At 43.5% G+C, this 23,072-nt stretch overlaps 1 protein-coding gene across 1 annotated transcript in view; it reads left to right on the top strand.

Annotated features, from left to right (window-relative positions):
• Positions 1 to 2,664: 2,664 nt before the first annotated feature.
• The window catches only part of tiam2a (TIAM Rac1 associated GEF 2a), a 45,789-nt gene continuing 25,381 nt past the window's right edge, over positions 2,665 to 23,072 (top strand). The window contains 13 exon segments of the mRNA XM_029460153.1: positions 2,665 to 3,825; positions 7,065 to 7,518; positions 8,134 to 8,306; positions 9,248 to 9,472; positions 12,807 to 12,992; positions 13,300 to 13,443; positions 16,884 to 16,940; positions 21,014 to 21,064; positions 21,066 to 21,191; positions 21,865 to 21,969; positions 22,052 to 22,130; positions 22,267 to 22,356; positions 22,801 to 23,019. Coding sequence (XP_029316013.1) covers positions 2,665 to 3,825; positions 7,065 to 7,518; positions 8,134 to 8,306; positions 9,248 to 9,472; positions 12,807 to 12,992; positions 13,300 to 13,443; positions 16,884 to 16,940; positions 21,014 to 21,064; positions 21,066 to 21,191; positions 21,865 to 21,969; positions 22,052 to 22,130; positions 22,267 to 22,356; positions 22,801 to 23,019 — 3,070 coding nt within the window.

The raw sequence follows: 23,072 nt of genomic DNA, 5'->3' as shown, positions 1-23,072 counted from the left end.
AAGGTTTAAAAATAAACAGACGGGTAAACTGTAGCCAGCTTTCAAATACTTTCCCAACCTCGATCAAAGACGACGTCATTTACTTACGGGAAGGTGGAAAAATGCTACTAATGTTTGGTTTGGATGGCTGATTGAGGAGGGATTTGGGGGGTGGGGTGAATTTTTTAACTAGTCCTACTGTAGTGCCAGGGTGGCACTACTGTACTGTGCTGTCTTGTGTAGTACAGAGCTTGGTTGATGTGATACTACTGCAAACTTGGTTGGAGTGAAGTTCATTGGATATGTTCGATACTTTAGGGTTTCATAGTTTATAGAGAGGAAATGTTTTTGTCTCTTGGATTTTGACTGAATAATTTTTTTCCCAAACCTTCCAAAAAGATTAATGCTTTTTTTCCAGATTCAGACAATCTTAAACTATCGCAAGTAAGATGCTGATAAAATACTGTTTCAGTATTGCACTGGCTTTGTTTATCCCAGTGAGAAACAAGTATGGCTGCCTACTAAACACTGTCCCTTCTCCCAAATGCTCCGGATTAGGTCTACTTTTTAACTGGCACACCTGTTATCATACACTGAGTTTATTACATGTGGTAAATTACAGTCCTGTAGAAAGAGGCAAAGCACTAAGTCGACTTCTCTCTCTCTGTGTTTCAGATGTGCCAGACGACAAAGGAATGAGTTTATTTTGAGGAATGAAACGGAGGGAACCTTGCACATAGGAGCTCCGATCTGAGAAGAAAGTCTAAGGTGAGTCTGAGAACTGTTGCCTCCATATGTGGGTTGTCAATATTATTATGCTTTTAAATTGAATTTAAAATGTGTCCCTGGTATAGGCCTACCCATTAAAATATGACAATTTTCTTTTTACCATAGCTAACAACTATAGATGGACGTTCAAATATACTGGTCCTTTTAATATTATCAATATTCGGTCATTATTTAAACCTGTTTTTTTTATCACAGCACTTTCACCTAGGGCAGGGGTTCTCAACGGGGGCTTTAGAAAGGGGGGCGTTCACACGTCTTTGGGGGCGTTTGTGTGTATGGCCTGCGAGGTCATTCATAAACGCACGCAAAAAATCCACTCCAAAAAAATGAATCCAAATCTAGTCAGTTAAAGAATAAAACCGGCGAATTACTATTTTTCCTGGCCACGGTCAGGGTCCTTGAACACAACACCAGCGGACGTGTCATTCAGGCTGTGTTTAAAATTAAATTAAATTTTTGCCTGAGTTTCTGAACGTTGTGGTCGATGTCGCTCCATTTATCATTAAAGTGTTGGCTTTTTGACTTTTTTTGCACTTTGTAGTTCTCTCCTCTCCTTTCCTCCGCTCTGTGTCTGACTGGAGGTGTTCATGAAACAAAATTTCTATATATATAAAAATATATTTCTATATATATATATATATATATATATATATATATATATATATATATATATATATATATATATTCAGCAGTGTTAGGATATATATATATAAGAAAGAAAAAAAAGAAGAAAAAAATATATGTATAAAAAAATATCTATATAAAATTTTAAAAAACATTTCAGGAGGAACCGTCGGGGGGTCAGCGCCACAGACTTGTTCCTTTGTTGGCTGCTCTTTTATCGTTGGAACTCTTAAGAGTGCAAATTGTTTGGCAGTTCTGAGGCTGCTGTGTTTAACACCAGTTACAGTTTGAATGTCTGACTCGTTTCTGATTGGCTGCAGTCTATATATATTTAGTTTATTTAATAAAAGAGTATCTGTTCAATTTTTCACATTCAACGCAGTAAATATAAATATTATATATATATATATATATATATATATATATATATATATATATATATATATATATATATATATATATATATATATATATATATATATATATATATATATTTATATGGATAATGGATAGGGGGGACGCTGGCCCAAAAAAGGTTGAGAACTACTGACCTAGGGTGTGTAGCTAAACAGTTCAGGTGTTCATTTTGTACAGTGGTTTGTCTAAATCTACTTGGTGTGCTAATTAAAAGATTTGAAGACATGTTAAAGGTATTTAGCCTTACCTATTATGCAATCACATATCAGACAGCCACAGATACAGCACTGTCTCTTGCCAGCAACAGTGTCTCAGTACTTTATCTACCAATGCACCAACCCTGTAATGAAATGGTCACAGCTCTCCGTCACTAATCTAAGAGTGTTGTGGACAGTCTGGAAGTGATTTCACATTGTCCTGAACTCTGTCACACATAACAACCATGACAGCTTAAAGCCTGTTCATCTGACGTGACTTTTCTGAAGACAGAATAGAAGAATGTAGTAAAATGAGAAGGGGGTGGACCATACAGGTTAATGACCAGATGTGATAGAATTACTTATAGCTATTGTCTATTGAAAGACATAAGGAAGGTATTAGACTTGCTGCTGTTTTATCCTGGAAACAGCCACTACGAATTAAATGGTTATGTGTGTGTATGGTATGGTTTTATAGCAGTGTAGTCATTATTGTTTATGAGTAATAATTAAATGTTATGTCTCTGATGAGCTGGCATTATGTCATACCATGTGATCTATGTTATACTACCTTTTGTGTGAGAACCTTGAATTTGCCAGTAGCATAATGCTGGTGACATTATGGTTATGTACCCCTTTATTTTTTTCCCAGGCAGAAATGGGAAATTCCGAGAGCCAATATAGCATCCAGGGCCCCAAAGGCACCGACTTTGTCCCTGGGAAACCGAAGCCATACTCACTGAAGCTCCGCACAGCCAAAGATGATGCTCTGTCGCCCCATACATGGTGGAAAAGTGCACCAGTGAGTTCAGGGTATAAGGCCAGGTGTGTTGGCCGTGGCTGTCTGTCTCCTCCTAAAAGCCGGCCGCCCTACTCCCCTAGGCACTGTGACTACGTCTCAAAGGGGACAAGGGGCAGCCCAAGTGAGCATCGTTGGCATCAATCGCCTGGATGTGGTATACGAAGGCGACATATTTCAGATGAGTATGAAAATAACCCATATGGAACTGATCTCAATGGGCGCACCCTGAATGGACACAGTGATGAGCAAGAAGCTTTAGAGGAACAGAGCAGCCCACGGGTAGTGATCAAGAAGGATGGTAGTCTCAGGGTGGAGTTCACCAACACCTCGGGCAATGCTCTCCTCCTGGATGAGGCTTCTGGCCCCGTACAACTCCTCAAGTTCTCTCCCAACATGGAGTCTACCTCCATTCCCAGTCTGCCTGGCTCAAGTGGTAGTAGGCAGGATGGCCACCGCGGCGGTCCACCGCCGGCATCTACCTCCTCTACGGCCAGGACCAGTAAGGGAAGCTCACTGAGCTCTGATGGCTCTTGGTATGATTCTCCCTGGGGGCCCAGTACAGAACTGTGCGAGCAGGACCAACCTTGCTCTTCCAGCAGGACACTGGTACACTCCTCCGTCCACCAGCTTGACGCCTTCACTGAACAGTCTCCCCCTGTGTCCATCACAGACCTCTACAAGGACTCCACAATGGCTGCCACCTTTCCCACAGCAAAGGACCTGTCCTCCCACTTACAGCAGCCTCCACCAGGCCAGAGGCCACACAGAGCCTCTTTTGCATCAGTCCTGGATGCTCCATTGGAGGAAGAATCTCCTGAGGCCTGCCAGTACTCGTCGTACACCCTGCCCTGTCGCAGACCAAAAGCCCACACCATGAGCGAGGATCTGGACCAGTATCCTGAACAGGAGCAGGCTGGATCTGATTTTGGCATCCATAAGAAAGACTCCATCAAAAACCGCATGAGGCGCTTCAGTGACTGGACAGGAAGCCTCAGCCGCAAGAAGAGGAAGTCTCAGGTAAGTCTTGGCTGGATGGGTTTTGGAGATCACATTTATTTAGTTTTGTGGCAAGCATTTTGATGATTTTCACTCCTTTATCCCTCACAGTGTTCATACAAGGATCTTATCCACACGGTATGTAAAACAATAGGTTGCATAGATGTGGTGTTCGTAGTCACCCCATAACTTATAGCTCTTTATAGCTAAAGCACACAATAGATAAATGTATCACCCTCTAATCGTGATCTTCTGTTGTTGCCTCACTACTAACCTTAGAGCTATAGCTTATTAGGCAGGAGAGTGTATCAGTAACAGGCACGCACAGACAGTTTCCTGTCTGGCATGGTTTATTTGACCACAGCGGTGGTCTTGGCATGGCCAGGAACCAACCACCGTCCTCTAGTCCTTAGCACTGCAACACCAGCTGTCCGGAGAAGGGCCACAGTGGGGTGGCACAAAATGAAATTTGTAAGGCAGCCAGTGCTGGGTCTTGTTTGTTTTTTTGTGAGCATGAAACAAGGATGAGAGGTACTTCTTATTACAATGCGCAAGACATGGCTTATCCTTCGAGGAAGAGAAGTTCAGGGCTGATGTGCAGGTTTTATGATGACTGTATCTGGGTGGGTACCTCTGAATTATTATTACATACTGATTGTTTGTGATGAGTTGTTGAATGTACTGTACTTGTCGCTTTATCATGTTTTGAGCTCTTCTTTTTGTAGTCAGATATATATGTAGTCTGTTTTTTAGCCTTAGTGGTCATTAGTCCAAGAATTGCATTTTATTAAAAAATGTTGTGAAGGTTTCAAGCTGAAATGCAGAGGCATTTTGGAATGGAGCAGGATGCTACAGTGAAATAAATACTAGCACATTGGACACAGAGCAGCGGATATATATTTTTTCCCAGTAGTAAAATGATACTTGCACTTTACAGATAGGGGTCAGAGAAGGGGTTGGAAATAATCACAGCTCGTCTGCATGTTGCCTGCACATTCCAAGAACCGATGTGATTTATTCCTGCAAACACTACATTCTTAATAGCTTTAATTTGAAATGAAACATTTGTTGGATCTGAGCCTGAACTCATGTCCCTCTCTGTCTTTGAGGCGTGTAAGCGATTGTTTCTGCATTAATTCGTTTAGCTTTGCCTTGTAAAAGTTTTAAGAACGCTCTTTGGGCACTGCCAAGAGAATAGCTGTAATCCTTTGAGAAGCTCTCTTAGAGTGAAACTAAATCCTAGCTGAAGATTGAACCCCTCCTCTAATGTTAATGAATGACTTCTGGTTGTTCTCACTGTTGTGTGGGGCGGACTTTCTGGGGCCCCCCCCTCCGTGGTCCTTTGAGCGTAATTCTTCTAATAGGGATTGGTGTTCAGTCAGTTGGGTCTGACAACAAACCAAAATAGAACAATCGTTGTATTCAGATGGCATTTCCTTCTTTGCTAGAGGATGAATTTGTGAGCTTCTCCTTGTGCTAGAAGATAATGCTGAGTGAAATATATGAGATACTTTGCCTTGACGCTGTCACTCCACCATGTAGTGACAAATACGCAGTGGACTGACAGTATTCATTTTAAGTGTTGCACAGCTTTCACTTTACATTAATAATGTCTGCCTCTAAATCTCCTGCTGGCCATAACGCCATGCTAATCTATGGCCATGTGTTGGCACTTGACTGTTTTAGAGGACAGATTAGCACCCACAGATTTACATCAGTCTTTGTTATCCAGAAATAAAGCTGATGGAAGGCTGTTTCTGTTTCTGTTTCCTGCAGAAATCCTCAAGAAACTTTTAAATAAGGTATGATTTCTCAGAGAAAATATAATTAATTGCCAGCACCAGGTATTGTTGGCGAATTGTAACTGTTTTAGATATGAATGATAAGAAAAAGACATTTCTATTGAAGCTTGACTTTCCTTGGGGACAATTTAGCTAAATAAAATAAAATTAGGGATAGATGACTGGGGTTTTCTTTCTTAGTGGCCTTCATCAAGTTCCTGTTAAAGTCACTGAAATGTTTCAAGCTTTTCAGACTAAATTTCCTCTGTTCTCCCGGGGCCATTTTGTTGACTGCCAAACCTCCGTGGCATATATCTCCAAGGACTGTTCACAGTGCCTCCTTTCAGTGAGCCAACCAAAAATCAGGCGCACCTCCATCTCTGGTTCCCCTCCACCTGAACTCAAGGGCTCTGTTGTGGGTTTAAAGGTCACGCCACAACCCTAATGCCAAAGGCCAAGAACCTGCTTGTAATGAAAAGCAGCTGTAAGAGAGCTGGGAGAGAGTGGACACATTCGGGCTATGTCAGCTAAAGGAAAATAGGGAAAAGTTGAAAAAGAGCCACTCTGTGCTCAGTACAAATTTTCCTACGGCTGTACTACACAAACACTGTGTGTTTCATGGTGGCAGGTGGAGATAATGGTTAAGCAAAGGCTGTCCTCAACTGAACGCTGTAGGTTCAAAGGGTTCATTGTTGCCATGCAGCTAAACAGAAACCTGCAGGAAAATATTTCCATATAAGCAAATAAATTGTAAATGCTTTTGAGCACTATTCTAGTCTTTTGCTGATTACTTTTAGAAAGTATGGAGAAGACATGGACGAAGCTGAGTGGGACACAGGAACAAACAAAGACGAAGGATGAGCTCCGGCATGACGGAAAATACTGTGTCTGCCTGTTGAGAGCACTTCGCTCTGTTGCCAGGAGCAGAATCAATGCTGCAATCTATTCAAGTGTAGGTAGGCTGTCATTAGGCATGAAAGAGTGTAATTCCATCAAGTGTTCATTTGGGGAGTTGGGAAGCCACACCAGACCTCAAATGAAGTGAAATTGTCTGAGCCTGGAGGCTTCCAACCTCCCAGGTGCCAGAAAAGGAAATGTTCTCACTTTCTCAGCCCTAGCGAAAGATTTAGACTGTAATGCAGACTTTGAAGTAGGTTCGAGTGGTTTGACTAGATGTTTTCAAAAGTTTTTGCGGCTGCTTTGGGGTTAATTGAAAGAAACACAGTTTGATCGTTGTCCCAATGTAAACTCTGCCGTACATACAGAGGTGTGTACATTTAGGAGAAATCATGGTGTGGTTTTGCATAGGTGGGAACCATTATTCTGTTCACTAATTTGGAAATGTTCAAACCAGTCCAACACCTCCGATGGTGACTGTTAGGGTACAATTTAGTCATCTTTCCTCCACATGGTCTGTGCTTCATCCTCTAGCCTCTCATGCTTCTCGCACCTTTTCTAAACTTTTTTTGTCTTTTTTAGGAGACCAGGTACAAGGACCTGAGCGACGCCTTTGACAGCGGGGTTGATGGCCTGACTGCAGACACCAGCTCCCCCTCCCAAGTCTCTAGCACCCTCTGGTTCCCTGGAGCCTCCAGGGCCCAATCATCAGGAGCCATCCACCAAACGGCCAACGACTTACTCCGCCAGAATATCTATGAGAACTTTATGAGGGAGTTGGAAACCGGCACTGGACAGGGAGGAGGGGAACGCAGCGAGATAAGAGACCCATCTACAGGCACTGAAGAGGGGGAGAGCAGCAGCGAGTCCGCCGAGGGCTCCCTGGAGCAGCTGGATCGGCTGTTTGAAAAGGAGCAGGGGGTGGTCAGACGGGCCGGATGGCTTTCTTTCAAACCCCTCGTCACCCTACACAAGGACAGGAAGCTGGAGCTGGTGACCCGCCGCAAGTGGAAGCAGTACTGGGTGACCCTGAAAGGTGAGCTTGAATCTGTGAGGAGGAGGTGTGCAAGTGAGGGAAACAAATATGCATATGCAAATATGAATGTGCTGACTTGTGGTTTAAAAAACTAAATAAAATAATAATAATAATAATAATAATAATAATAATTGCAGGGTGTTCCTCTTAAAAGCAGTCGTGTCCTTGACCATGGTATCACACTTGACATTGATTGATTGTCCTTCCCGCCCACCTTAAAAGCTTACAGGGAATTATGCTGTTGCTTCTGGCAAAATTGATAAAATTCAGGCCACCAAATGTTTGTATGTTTACACATGCTTCTTTTACAGCACTGCCAAGTATTTACTGAAGAGCACCTCTTTAAAGTTATAAAAAAGGTATAAGCAAGGACACTCTTATCATTTGTGGCCTTTTGGGAGTATGTAAAACTGCTTCTGTTCCGCAGAACTTAATTTATTAGATGTATTCACAAGGACATTTTGTCTGTTAAACATTATGTGACAGTTGTAAAAACCCAATAATCTTACAGTCTACAGAAACTGGGCTTGATGATGTACATTTGCTTGTTTTCAGCATCACATTTATATCCATCTCTCTGTCTTTTTGTTTGTATTTCTACTCCGTCTTTTCCAGGATGTACATTGCTGTTCTACGAGACTTACAGTAAAGGCTCTCCGGAGCATGAGCTGTCACCGCGCTACGCTCTCCTGGCCGAGGACAGCATCGTCCAGGCCGTCCCCGAGCACCCCAAAAAGGAGAATGTCTTCTGCCTCAGCAACTCGTATGGCGACGTCTACCTTTTCCAGGTGATGACACGGCTCTCTGAAATGTGTTGTTTATAACTAGGAGAATCAAATATATTTGCAATATATCCTATGAATGTTGTTTTTCATGGTGTCATGAATGGCAGATGACAGTGAGCACACTCAACAGACTTAAAAGGAAATAAACAAAAGTATGCAGCATGTTCCCGCAGTGCACAGTTGGAGTACATGGCTGTAGTTTAATTTTATCAGACATACACCTTTTAGCCTCCCCTTCCCTGGAGTATAGCATGTGGAATTACCAATTTTGGCTGGAAAGTGCACAAACTTTACAGCTAAGTGGTCTGAGAGCACATCCTATTTGCCCGTTGTGCTTACTGACCTATATATCGGTACCAAATTCATACCTAACCCCAACCCTTTACGTTTAGCATCCTCCATTACAAGCTTCCTAGACTGCAGTGTGTTGCGAGGGTCCAGACCTACATCTAATACATAGTTCGGTGTGGAGCTGACATGGGCCCAGAGGCAAGCAGAGAGAAAATCAGCTCTGTAGCATGAATACATCCTTTTTGTTTCCACTCACATGGCCTGTGGCGCATGAGTCATTCTCAATCTAAAGGGGGTTCAACTAATTTCTCAACTGCCATGCTTCCTCTGAGTAAAATCTCCTTATAAAGACAGAACGATTATCATGAAGCGGCTCATTAACAGGACAAATGTGTGTTTGATTTCAGCAACAGTTCACAACCTGTTCTTTCTCTTAGAAGCACCGTTAATCAAATTTTTTTTATTGATCCAGCACAGCCCAGCTTTCCACTCGATGATCTTATTGTGATATATGTTAGAATAACACAATTGCGGAGCATTTGGCAATCCTAGCAGATTTATCAGGCTTTGCGTCTCTGAATCCAATTCCTAACGGGAATATTGGTCTTGCTACTTCATCAAATTGAACTCCCTTTCCCTCTTTGCTCTTCCAGGCCAGCAACCAGACCGACCTGGAGAACTGGGTGACTGCCATCCATTCTGCCAGTGCCTCGCTGCTGGCCAAGCGCCAGGGGAAGGAGGATACGGTGCGCCTGCTGCGGAGCCAAGTCCGCGGCCTGCTGCAGAAGATCGATATGGACGGGAAGATGAAGAAGATGGCTGAGTTGCAGCTGACAGTGGTCAGCGACCCCAAGAACCGCAAAGCTATTGAGAACCAGGTGAGGTGCTGATAATGATAATGATGGTGAGACATGAAGTTATTCCTGCATCACTGAGAATATAGGAGGCCTCTAACGCATTTTACATTTCATGGCCTTCGGACAAGTTTCACTTTACAGCATTGATAGATCAGGTGGCGTAACGAATGCTCTTTTTATGCTACATTTTGTTATTCCACGTGATGCGTTTAGCAACCACATGATGTGCCCTACTTAATTTTCATGATTTTGTGACTGTGGTGACAAGACCATGTTTTATTTTTGTCTGTGGGTGGGTGAAGTGGCTTAAATGCATCAGTCCCCAAACGCATTGCGAGAGGCCCAGGGGAGCAGCTCACTCCCCGAGCATAAAGATTGAGATTCCAGATGTTTTCCTGGTAATGGGCTCTCAACATGCATTATCCTCTTCCTCCTCCACACAGCCTGGGGGAGAATCCAAAGCACCCAGCGCTGCGCTGTAGCCTACATACAGTACAGAAGATTACTGATGGATACAGAAAAGCTCATAATCTAGATCTTTGCAAGAAATTGGTGTTTGCTGTGGAATGTGGGGAAATCCAGCTCCTTTTCTCTTTTTTTATACCTTTGACTCAGGTGGTCATTGACTTGAAGTGCCTCTTATTTATGCTTTCTGTCTCTGTGTGGCCACGTGGGTTCGCATTTTGTGTGCTGACTTATACTCGAGAAAAGCAAAATGGATACGTATTGGAAGGGCAGTCATTTAGTCTTTAGTTAAAGTGGCCTGAGTGGTAATATGAGAATATTATTATTATTATGAGGGGCAAGCAAGATAGAAGTTGAGCAGCTCACCGCAGTAATCACAGATGGAGATGTCGCTGCCTGCCTGCGAGACCGACTGACTGTGTATCTGTTTCCAATTAGCCAGTATGCCACCTCAGAGTAGACAAAGAGACAGACGGGGTAGGAGTCAATGATAGGGTCAGAGGGGTATGGGACAGGACTCTGATACAGGCGCCCCGAGGCTGATGATAGATTTAAGGTTTCGGTGGGGTTGTCTAGCGCCAACAGGGCATTACTTTGATGTACCCCACCCCCCACCCATGTCTACTGAAATCAGTGCCAGTAGACCTCTTTTGAAGACTGCCTTTGCCCCCTTTCACACACTCATGCTCACGCACACACACTGCGATCAAGTTGCATTGAAAGACTTATTATGCATTAGTAGGGCTTTTAACAGAGAGCTCGGGGGCAGATGTTAAAGAGGGGAAATAAGAAAAGATGAGAATCTGTTAAAAGAAAGACTTATGTCTGCCGAGATTAATAGCTCTGAAATGAATGCAAATACGTTGTGCACGCAGGCCAGATGGGCCCAAACATGCCTTGCTTTCACTGATTTTGGTTGATTGTCTCACTGTTCTCTTTCAAGTCGCTAGATGCAATAAGCAATAGATTGCATATAGGCCTGCATCAGTGATGCACCCCAGCATGAATCATCAAATCAAATGTTATGCACTGGACTATTTTAGAACATGCCTGAATGAAGACGTTGAAGGATATTTGACTGTTGACAAACAGATCCAGATGGCATGTAAATCCGAAGCATGTTAGGATCTTGTGCTATAGTTATACATAGACGTAAGTTTTTCCAAAGCAGCAACTCTTCTAAATTCGTCTTTGCTTTTGAGGAAGGAGCTTATCTGATTTACTCAGTAATACCCCTCTCCCCATGCGAAGTCATCTTCAAACCACTCAGTGGAATTAATTCACAGTTCCTCCGGAACACCGTGTTATATATAATGACCTAAGAATGGCATAAAAAAGAGCTTTGCTTACGGACTATCAGAGGATTTACTTCCAAGGTCTTTGAGTTCAGGATCAGCAGAGTGACAGAGACAGAAAAGGTCTTAGGTCAGCTATATGTGACTACCATTAACCAATAAGAAAACCCACCTTCAAGTTGTAAAAAGTTGTTTTGTTATCATTTATGTTGCAAACTTTATAGATTATAGTAATCGCCTATAATCTCTCTGCAGTCCACAACAATGGCTGGTAATTAGCTGGTAATTATGGCACATAGTGAAATGAGACGGTGCAACTTTTGCTGACCTGCTGCAACAAGTGATAATTACGGGATAATGCTAAGAGCTAAAACATAGTGTGACAGTAGGACAAGTAGAGAAGAGTCATCCAGTTAGCGTGAGCATTAGCATTAGCTAGCTAACATTAACCATTTAGAGCTACCAGACCAAGTAAGACAGTAACTCCTGAGTAGGACAAGGGTGTGTTTTATTGCTGAAGAAATCAACTTTTAATTTGTGAGAGGAAAAAGGCAACATATTTGAAAATTGAACCATACTGATTTCCCAGAGATGCCTTACGCTAGTGTTCCAATTATTTAAATAACTGACATGCCAAAATGCAAGGTCATGTTTTACCCAAAGCATGTGGATTCCTAGCAGTTGTCCTCATGGTCCAAGTCTGAAATGGGAATATGGGGTGAATTTCATCGGCTCAAGGCTTGTTAACCGAGGCCACCTGCACAGCTGCGTAGACAGCTGTTTCCACAGGTTTAGCACATAACATAGCCCACTATGGTCCCGTGGGGATTTCTGAGCAAGCTCTTTGTTTAAGATGTTTGAAAAGTCAGATGTTCATAAAACACCGCCCTCATGTTCCTCTTCAGCCTGTTCCTAATTCTAAAGAATGCCATCAACGTAAATTAGAGCTAATAGCACCACGCCATAGGGTGCGTTATTGTAAATGAACTCACAGTGCAGACGAGACCTATTAAAGTCAGTTGTTATAGAGGGTTGTTTAACTTGAGTGTTCTCATTAAAACCGGTCTCCAGCCAACAAAAATAAGCACTTTCTCATAGCTTACATAGTGCAAACAGGGATAGGGGGAAAGCAACTGTAAAGTGTGTGTGTGTGTGTGTGTGTGTGTGTGTGTGTGTGTGTGTGTGTGTGTGTGTGTGTGTGTGTGTGTGCGTGTGCGTGTGCGCGTGTGCAAGGTAGAGGTTTAACGGGTGTTCTGTGCAACATTACCATTCTCTCTAGACTTGCATAAAAAAATAAGCATTAGGATTTACTGCGCACACTGCTAGATATTCAGTCCTCCCTCACTATCAAACCTCCACCAATTTGTGCCCTCGCCCTCCACCAACATCTGCAAGCAATTGCAGCTTGATGGAAAGCCCTCGGCTGACCCTGGATCTCCCTCTTTGGCTCTCTCTTTCCTGTCTCCCCTCCTTTTCCAATCTCCCACAGCCCCCTCCTTTACCTCCCCTTCTCTCTCTTTTCTCAGCCATCCCCAACAATGGTAATACAATTAAAATCCAGAACCTGCAAAGTAATCATCTTCCTCTTCCCTCAGATCCAGCAGTGGGAGCAGAACTTGGAGAGGTTTAACTTGGATCTGTTCAGGATGCGCTGCTACCTGGCCAGTCTACAGGGTGGAGAGCTTCCCAACCCAAAGAGCCTGCTGGCAATCGCCAGCCGCCCCACCAAATCCGCCCTGGGACGCCTGGGGATCTTCTCCGTCTCCTCCTTTCATGCACTGGTGAGGAAGCCTCAGACAAGATAAATGACTAATAAATAAATACACAGAATCAAAATACCAGCAGTGTGTCCTGTTTTGATGCGTTTCTAACATTTCTTTTTGGATGTGATACTTCAGTTTAAATTTACTTGATGGTGTAACAGTAACCTTGAAAATCTTTTAATCATTCGAAACTAAAAAGCATCCAGCGAACACTCCCTTAATGCATACTGGAGGGAAATAAACCTAATTAAGATGGTCTGATTAGATGGGATTTCTTTTTGTTGAGCTAAAGGATTTTCAGTTCTGATAGTGTGTGTCTGTTCAGATCTGTTCCAGAGATGAGGCCACACTCAGAAGGCGCTCAGTGTCCCTGACTCACAGACAGCGCAAGAGAGGCCTTTTCTCCTCGCTCAAAGGCCTCGACAACCTTACGAAGAGAGGACGAGACAAGAGGCCCTCTGCTTCACAGGTACTACTGAACACACTTCAATGCAGTACAGGTACCGAAACGTTACCTGTAGCGCTTTTTCTGTAATGAAATTAAATGAATTTATATATATGTTTTAGTTTTTTTATTAGGGCAGGGTATTGGCAATACTCTGGTGATATGATATGTATTATGATACAGGGGTTAAATGAACTCTTTCATGTAACTAGAACAGTGAGATCTGCCAGTAACATCCAACATTATAGTACTACTTTCTGTGCAATCTGAGCCACTGTCTGCTATTAATTAAACATTTATATTGTTTTTGAGAATTGCTCCAGTATCCCTTATGTATTGCTATTTAGCTTATATTGATTATCTTCTTTCTTTTAACAGTTTAAAAGATTTAGCAAGCCTGTAAGCAATCACTTAAATAAAATAATAATAGAAACTAACGGATATAATTATATGATAAAAAAATAAATAATGAACTCCGTGTCAGTTTTTTTGTATTCTTGTCAGTGTTGAAAGCCTGATGGCAGCACTTAGACTTTGAAGTGACACTAAATATTCTCTGCTGAACCCCAGAGTAATGAAACTCTTCAGGTGGTCTGGATTAGCAGATTTGTAATGCAGGATCACCCACTTAATTTATTCAGCAGGGGGAACTACCCACACAATAACATGAGCATGCAGAATTCACATGCATGCGCGCACACAGTGTTGAGGTATACGGCACGCAGTCTCCTGGGACGCACTGCCGGGAAAAACGGTGTCTCGATACTCACACCCTCGGTGCACATTGTGCACAATCGTTAATGAAACAACCTGAACGTGTGTTGCCTTATTGCCTACTCACATGCACGGCATGAAAGAAAGCAGGAGATTGGTACAGTCATGCAGCACTTTCAGCACATTTTCCCTCTAAGGTGATTTTATTAATTAGAAGCACATAAGGCCACATCCCCCCCACCCTGAGTGCACACCACCCATCAACATAAACACAGAGGGGCATTCCTTACCCAGGTGCAGGGGGGAGGGGGGGGATTCTAAATCCTCACAGGTTAGTAATTAGACTCATGCAAGCTGGTTATTTATTGATACAGAGATCCACCACTCTGTTCCCTGAAGATACGGCCCTGGAGAATACTGCACCCATGGTGGTTTATTTTAAGAATCGCCACAGGAAACATTAATTTGCTCGCCTTTAATAGACATCCGTTCATTACCTGAGAGTACAGGAAGGGAGAGGAGTTTGGGTTAGTTTCTTTTATGTTGTGAAGTCATTATGGAGTCTTATTGTTTTGGAGCTGGCTCATCTAAGAACCAATCATGTTCTCCAGTAGGTGAGCCCTGACTCCTAACTTCTTACAAAATGTTCCCTGTCCTGTCTTGCTTGCTCTTATCTAACTCACCCATCCCACCAGCTGCTCTGTGATATTTATGTTTGTGCATTTGCACACGTCTGTCAGCGACTAGGTATGTGTTTGTGTGTGTTATTATTTTCCTGGGGAACTCCAGCCGGCCGGCCTAATGAGGCCCAGTTACATTTCACAGTGCAGAAGGCCGAGGTGGCGCTGCAGCACAAACATGAATTATTGAGAGCCATATGTGGTAGATGGCATTCTCCACTCTTTCCTCATCCCCGCAGACACCAGCAGATGGTTGGTGTAAAGATGCTAAATATTAAACAGCCTCCCTTTATTTTTTCCTCAGGTCCACCTTCTCTTACAACATCCTTTTAGTGCTTTTCTGGTATTTTTCTTTTTTACATAGAGGCTAATCAGGAAAAGAAAATGGCTTTTGAGAGCTGGGTTTTCTTGGACATCTGCTGTTTTTATGTTGTTTTCATTTTTCGTTTTGCAAGAGTGCAAGATCATCGGTAGTGTTGGATTTGGTCGTGGCCATTTTAAATGACATCATCAGCTCCTTGGCTGTTCTCTCATGTACTGACGAGACACGTGTTTGTTTGCTGGAGAAGGATTTGGACAACGTCTGAGGAGCCAAACTTTTCTCCATGCACTTACTCTGTTGTTACATTCTCAGATTCTCAGACTGTGTTCTCTGAGAAATATCTTCTTTTCTCCCTTTTGCGCTACATTTATCCCCCTTCCTCCAACTCAAGCACACTATCTTTTTTGCTATTATCCTACTTATTTAATCTCCTAAAGCTAGAGTTTCTATTCTATTTATATCACCATTTGTCTTTCCGTTTTTCTCTTCAGCCTCATCCTCTCTCTCTCAAACCTCCTGTTTCTCTGAGCATAAACATTAGAGCGTTAGCCGGCAGCCCTTCTCCCACAGTTTCCATACTGACTCATCAGTGTTGACTAAGCCCAAATCCCATTTACCACTACGACGCCGCTTGACAACCTTGCCCCAAAGTCATGCTCTCCTCCCCCATCTCCTTCCCTCTCGTTTTCTCTCATCCGTCTTAGGAGAGCTATGTATACAGTAAGGAGCTGGCCGGCAGTCCACTGTGGGAAGTAGGCCAGAAAGGTCTGAGGATTTGTGGGAGAGTTGGTAAAGCTTTCTAAAATTAGTCAGTTTATGGCGAAGCAGTACTGTTTACAGCCACTTTAAAAATGTACTGGAGGGAGAGAGTTACTGTACTCTGCTGCTCAGAGGTCAGATAAGGGTTCTTACTACCATATCAGGAGCTAGAGAATTTATTTTCAGATTGTGAAGAAAACTTCTTGGGGTTGTTTTTGGAGAAAAGTAATCCTGATCCTCAGCAAAAGGGTAAGCGCCTGCAAGTCTCTTCCACTCATCTTAGGTGTAGTGTGCACACTACACAGGAAATTCATTTTCAACTCAGCACCCTTGGGCTTTTTTTGTCAGACCCAGTTTTGAGAGCATAATGCCCTATTTCTGTCATCAGCTATGCCACCTATCATCTTCTGCCCGGTGACAAAGTATCTCAGCAAAAGCTGATAACCGCGGTCTGTTTGAGTGAGGGCTGAAGTTACACCCTCACATAACTGATGGCTCTGTGTCACTGCTGTATTATAGAGTTGTTAAAGCCCTCTGAGGCCACGGAGTCACCTCCAGCACCGAGCTTAGCCTGACACAACACGCCTTACAATCACAAGCCAGGGAGAGGATCTAAAGAGGAGAGGTTGAGGAAGATGGAATGGATCAAGAGAGAGGGAGGGGGGGTGCTTGTCCTCCTCTCATCTGTAACCGGACTGCTTCCCTCTTTCATCTCACTGCTACACAGAAACCACTCAGTGTCCGTATCCACCCCCTCCGCTCACACACCCAGCACATTTCCACCATTGCACCTTCAAAGGCTACAGACCCTGTTTGGAAGCAGTATCAAAGCGCTGCATTCGCCACACGTAGTTTTTAATTAACTACATAATAGCACCGTGTGGGTCTAATATTGTGTTGCTGAAGTTGCCGGGAACTTAATTGCTCATGAGTCAATCAGTGTGGTGCCCCTCTGTCTGTGCTTCTAACTGTGTGTCTCTTGGTTTCAGATCTTTGAGAGCGACGCTGGAGGTCAAACGTACGCCCTGCCTCCCAGGAGCACTGAGGTGAGTCATAGTCCTCAATAAATGTGTCCTCTATGGTTTGTGGATCTTTGCTATATCTTCTAAAAATTCCACTGCCATCTGTCAGTGGAGCTGAACTATCCCTTTCAGCGTGAAGAAGTCGTGGCAGAAACATGTCCGCTGTTACTTTGACCTGTGCTGTCTCTCATCGCTTTGATAGTGGGCTGTGTAAAGATATTTTTACACATAGAGAGAGTGTGTGTGTGTGTGTGTTTATTACTTGTCAAGGATCAAAGCAGAGATTCCTTTCATGTTGATCTGCAGGTGTCCGAAAGAGAAATCGACAGCATATCTAACAAGAGATTCTTTACACCGTGTTAAAATCTGGTGTGGACAGGCGTCTACTTCACGGTTTATTGAGTGAACAGAGAGTGTTGGGTTGAAGTGTTGACCAGAAGCACTTGAAAGTGTGAGATTATGGGTTTATGTTAAAAGTGTTGAATGATTGAAGAGTGGCCATCTGAGCAGCCAACTTATTGGGTGATTACATGTCTCGATCCAGGAAGTGTGAAATCTCACCGTAGGCTTCAGCTCAAACTTCCACATCTGCCCATTTAGTCAGGGTTTTCATGATGGATATCATTTTAGAAGCAACACTCGGGTTGCAATAAATCAGAATGAACCTGTCAAGGACTAATTAACATTTTGGGAAATATTTGTATTTGATTTTGTTTTGGTTGCAGCCCTCAAGGCGTCTTTTTTTGAGCAAGTAGCTAAATAACGTGTAACTTCAAATGGAGCTGTTCTGCTGCTGGTAAGGAAGACAATATAAATGTCTTTACTGTTCTTTAAGTACCCAAAAGATAATATATTGTGGCCTGTCAAATAAAATCTTATCTGAGGCCTTCCTGGACGAACAGAAGTCTGGCACTGACAGATGAGGATAATGGACAGATCTAGACGGGTGTTATGAAGATCACTGTTCCACAGGATGCTATGATTCATAGTGTCTGTGGTCAATGTGGCGAGTGTTAAAATTGCCCCCATTAAGGGTCTAGAAATGGACTTGGAACAGGAAGTGGTTTGGGGAAACAATAATGGCCTTCATTGGGTCAGCGCTTTAATGTTTCTATAAAATGCGGCAACCCTCGGATGTGGAAAACAGCTCGCCACTAGAATACATTTGATTTAGTGGGGATTAAGAACCTTCAGGGTGGGAAGTAGGGTAATGGAGAGAGAGAGAGAGAGAGAGAGAGAGAGGGGATAGCGCCGCTGTATTGATTTATTTCGACACAGGTCTTCATCTCCGTTTTGATGACTTTGCTCCTGTTGTCTCAAATCCCTTGAATTACTCTGATAAGCAATCATCTTCCACTAATCCTTGAAGTGAAGTCAAGTGAAGGGTACGTTTGTCTGTGTTGTGTTGTAGCTGGATGTGTTGTGTGCTCTCTCGTATAGCGCGATAGTCCGCAAGAGTTTGTGCATTTGGTCGCTGTCCTCTCTTCACGGTTTTAACCAACCAGCTATATTTCAACAGGCTAACACTGTGTATCTGTGAGGTTGTGGCTGTTGCATAAAGCTGAGAGAGATATGGAACCTGTCTTGGGCTGTCTTGGTCTTGGAGTTCACATTGACTGACATTTTCACTTCAAAACCTCCATCCACCCACTCCTTCTGTCAGAAGTGGAGTGAGTGGATATGTTTTGACTGCTAGAAAAACATAACATGAATGTTTGACTTATGTGAACTTAACTTCTAAATTAATTCTGTATTCTCACACTCGTTTTGATCAATTCACATAATTAAAAGTTTTATTCAAGTATTCAAGGTAACAAGGGGTGAGTTATTGATGTACAAATGATCATTTTTGTGGGTGAAGTATTCCTTTAAGGGATACGATTCTGGTTTAGCTTCCTTTCTTTTCATATTTCTCGTCTCAGGTGATATTTCATTTCCAGAGAAGAGTGTTCTTTCTCTTTAAAACATTTTTGTTTTGGCTTGTGATCATGACTCTTGGCAATGACATACAAATCCCTCTTTAGAGTCGCCACCTCCCACCACACTTCACTACCCTCAAATACACACGTCTACTTTAACTTGACGAACAGGCACCAGTGCTGGCCAGTATGGATGGTCATTATTGTCACCTTGTGTGTGTGTGTGTGTGTGTGTGTGTGTGTGGAAAATATGTCACAGCAGTGGAAAGAGGAACCTTGGGTGGAGCTTTGAGGAAATGAACAGTAATACCCTTTTAATAGATGTAATAGAGGGAAATTGGCTAAAATTATCTTCAACTGTTTCTTCTTCACGGCCACCCTATGTATTTGAGGCAGCACTCTCATATTTGTGTTAGCCAGTTGCTAAGTGGAACAGAAAGGGTGTATTTGCAGAGCGGGCACTAAACCGCCTGATGCTCTGCGTTCCATCTTTAGAAGCAGCAGGGTGGAGGACGGCTTGCTTAGAAATCATTTCCACACTTGAGAGGAAAGAGTGAAGTATGGAATTATTTGTCCGACTGCAAACATAAATACCGAACACACACTCACCGCACAGAGCACTTGTTGAAGTCCAGCGCGTGCCCTCACCATACTCTTGGCAGCCGTTCATGGAACGTTGACCAGGCAACCGTTGGTCCGTTACAACCGTCTCTGAACATGAATGAGTGTGCAGTGTTAGTCAGCCGCTGGGCAGGTCAGCGATGACAACCAAATCTTAGTTTTCCGGCCACGCCATGTCGCTGGGACACAAACGGGGCGGTTTATGCAACCAGTTGCCATGACGGCTTGTTTTTTCATCCTCAGTTTGTAAGCATGACCTCACATCCTTAATCCGCAGACAAGGTGGGTGTTGAAGTGGCACCTTGTTGTTCCTCCACCCCAACAGGTTAGGGAAACATTTAGGTAAGAACATTGGTGGCCTTTTATTTTGGCACTGATTCCTGAAGTAGACTACTCAAGGTGACATTTCAATGACAAATTATGCAAATGTTTGCTTGTGCTGCCTGTGTTTATCTGAGCTACACTGAGAACTGTGCATTTAAGTGTGTGGAGCTAAGTGATGCTCTGAATCAGAGGACTTAGCTTGTCCCTTTAGGCTTTTTGTCTGGTAAGGAAAAGGTCTTTTTCCTCTTGAGGTGATGCATCAACTGCAAGACGGAAAAGCACACAAACATCAGATAGAAAGCCTCAGACACACACACACACACACACACACACACACACACACACACACACACACACACACACACACACACACACACACACACACACACACACACACACACACACACACACTACTCTCCATTTGTATGATCCCATAATGCCTTTAAAACATCACTAAACACCCAGAACTATACACTTATGTAATTATCTGTCGTGGTCCGTGTCTCAGTCTAACCCAGAACTTGGATCATCTTTGTCAGAAGTGCTGAATCGCTGGTTTCTTCAACCCATGAGTTTCAGTACGTTTGGTGTGATTGAGCCTTTCCTTAAGATCTGGGGCCTTGATAATTGCGGTGTAAAGCTGCACTGTGGCGTCTCCCACAGCCCCTCAACGCAGCAGTGGCGCTTTCCCTCCAGAGACACAGAGTCGTGACCAAAACCCCCAAATGGCTGCCTGTGAGGCCCAGCAGTGGGCTAACCACCGCACCTTAATACCCAGCTCAAACCTCACTGTTAATGCCACCAACAAATAATTACCTTCTGATCTGAAAGTTTGACTGATTTTCCAATAAAATTGTCCCGATACATCACTAGAGTCAAAATGACTCGTGTGGCTTTTCAAACCAAATAAATGCGCAGATATCAAAGACGTCTAGACCTGCCAATCGACCCTTGCCAGTCGGCTTGTGTACACGGCTTTTACGATGACTATTATGTGGATCAACTGCCATCTATGTTGTCAAATGACTTTCTGAAAGGCTAATTGTATGACATCTTTGCTCCGCTGCTTGAGCCGCAGCCAAGCATTTAGACTAATGGAACTGTATTGATTTCTGTGCTGTTCCTCAAAGACTACCGCCTCCCTCTGTTTGTTTACGCTCTCTCCTCCATATAATGATACTCACTCCTTTCCTTTTATCTTTCTTTACCGTCCCTTCTTACCCTCTCCCCCAGCGGCTGGACATGCTGACCAGTATCTACTCCATGTCTCCCCCTGAGGGCGGTAGTGTGGGACGGCATCAGCGGTGCCACGGACGTGCTGACGTGTGTCTACATGCCAGATGGCCTGACAGTCCAAGTTCCTGTCAGAAGAGAGCAGACAGCCGCCGACCTTCTTTCTGCAGCCTGCAAGGTTGGTTTGGCGGCCAATTGCAGGAAAATGATGACATGTGAAAACAATACACGTGTCATCATTGTGTTGTAACACATTGAGAAAACAATATTCCTGACAGTTGTTGCAAAAATAACAAACAAAAGCAGTGATGTCATTTGGATTTAGTTGTCTAGATATTTTGTGTTTTTTGCATAATCCTGCCCTTCATATTTAATGGTGGGAATGTGTATTTTCTATAAAGTGGCGTTTAATCACACTTTTAATTGTCAATACACCATTATGTTATGTACATTTCAGCTATGTCAGGTGTGGTCATGTTAAATAGTCTTTGTTGGAGCATCTGTAGCAGCAGATCCAGTTATATTATGCTCCCAAGGGCTTGAAATAACACACCCGTTCATCCAGAGTCTGACTTCACACAGTCCCCTAAGAATGACTGCACACACACACACACACACACACACACACACACACACACACACACACACACACACACACACACACACACACCATATACCCTGGACAAAGTTTTTTTTGTTTACTGCAAATTTCTCATCACAAAGTGTAAAGTCTTTGAATAATTCACGCCTCGGCCGCACAGCAGCTGTCCGACTAAGCGTTGTTGTGTGAAACATGTCGGATGATTTTGTACATACGGGCCGCTGAACATTAGGCTCTCTTATGTAAACAGGTGAAACAGCTGGATGCGGGCCTGCACTGCCTGCGACTGCACAGGCGAGCAGGGCAGGGCGTGGAGGTTCGACACGTGGCTCCCGGAGAGCTCCTCGCTGATGTGGTGAGGAATGCAGAATCACACATAGATACACAGTACTCTTCATTATCTGCTCTTTGTTTAATGTGTTGATGTCACCCTGTAGGTTAATGATCAGCTGGAGGTGGTCCCAGTTAATGTGTTTACTCTACACATGAGCAGGCCGAGCGAAACCGCAGACTTTGGTGAGTCGACTACATACGGACGGATTTTAGTTGTGTCTGTAGTTCGATGTCCACCTCATGATCCTTTATTTATGTAATCCTTCTGTTGATGTAACTCTCTTTGTCTGTCTCTATGTGTTTCTCTCCCTCCTACCAGGTTTTGCAGTAACGGGACACATTGACAGTCAGAAAAACAGCAGGATCTTTGTCAGCGAAGTGCTTCCTGATGATTTGGCATTCAACGAAGGTACCGGCTTGCAATATGTAATTTTCTGCCACTTAATCAAAACAATAACAAACGACGGAGTTTGGTGGCGCTGTGAAGTAGCGTTGGATTGTGGGAGTTGTTGTTTGCACCACAATTGGTGTCATTGCAGTCAGCTTTTCCCGGTTAGGATTCCTTTATTGTTCATCGTTTACAAGGTTTCTGCCAGGAGCCGAATTATCCGCAGAGGTCACCTCTTCAAAACAAACAGTCCTCGTGATTTTAAAATCAGTAAAAACAATAAAGCGGTTTATAAAATAAAGTGTTTCTACAATGCTGTTCGGCTGTCGCTTACCTCAGCTAAATTTACATATCATACTTTAAAGGATGACCCAAATAATCCTGGAAGCATCAATACTGCTATCCCGTGTGATCTGTTTGGCTCGTCCCACCTCCCATCTGAAACATACTCGTTTGTGTTTCCAGGTCTGCGTCCAGGCGATGAGATCCTGGTGCTGAACGGTCGCTGTGTGTCGAGCCTGGACCTGACGCTGATCCAGACGCTGTTTGCTGAACAAACCCTGCACCTGAGCCTCCGGCGGGACGGACCGTCGCCGCCAACAGTGGCCTCCAACCACCGGTTCCTTCCTCTCAAACACAACCTGGAGGTTCGCAGCAAGCACCACCGAGCCAAGTCCTCCTCAGGTACCACGTGGCATTAAACCACACACATCCTCTAACCAGCTTCAAACCTGTAG

This window comes from Cottoperca gobio, chromosome 22 (assembly GCF_900634415.1).
Source record: "Cottoperca gobio chromosome 22, fCotGob3.1, whole genome shotgun sequence".
Classification (NCBI taxonomy): Eukaryota; Metazoa; Chordata; class Actinopteri; order Perciformes; family Bovichtidae; genus Cottoperca; species Cottoperca gobio.
Note: the sequence above shows the minus strand (reverse complement) of the source record. Positions and strands in the feature narration are given on the sequence as shown.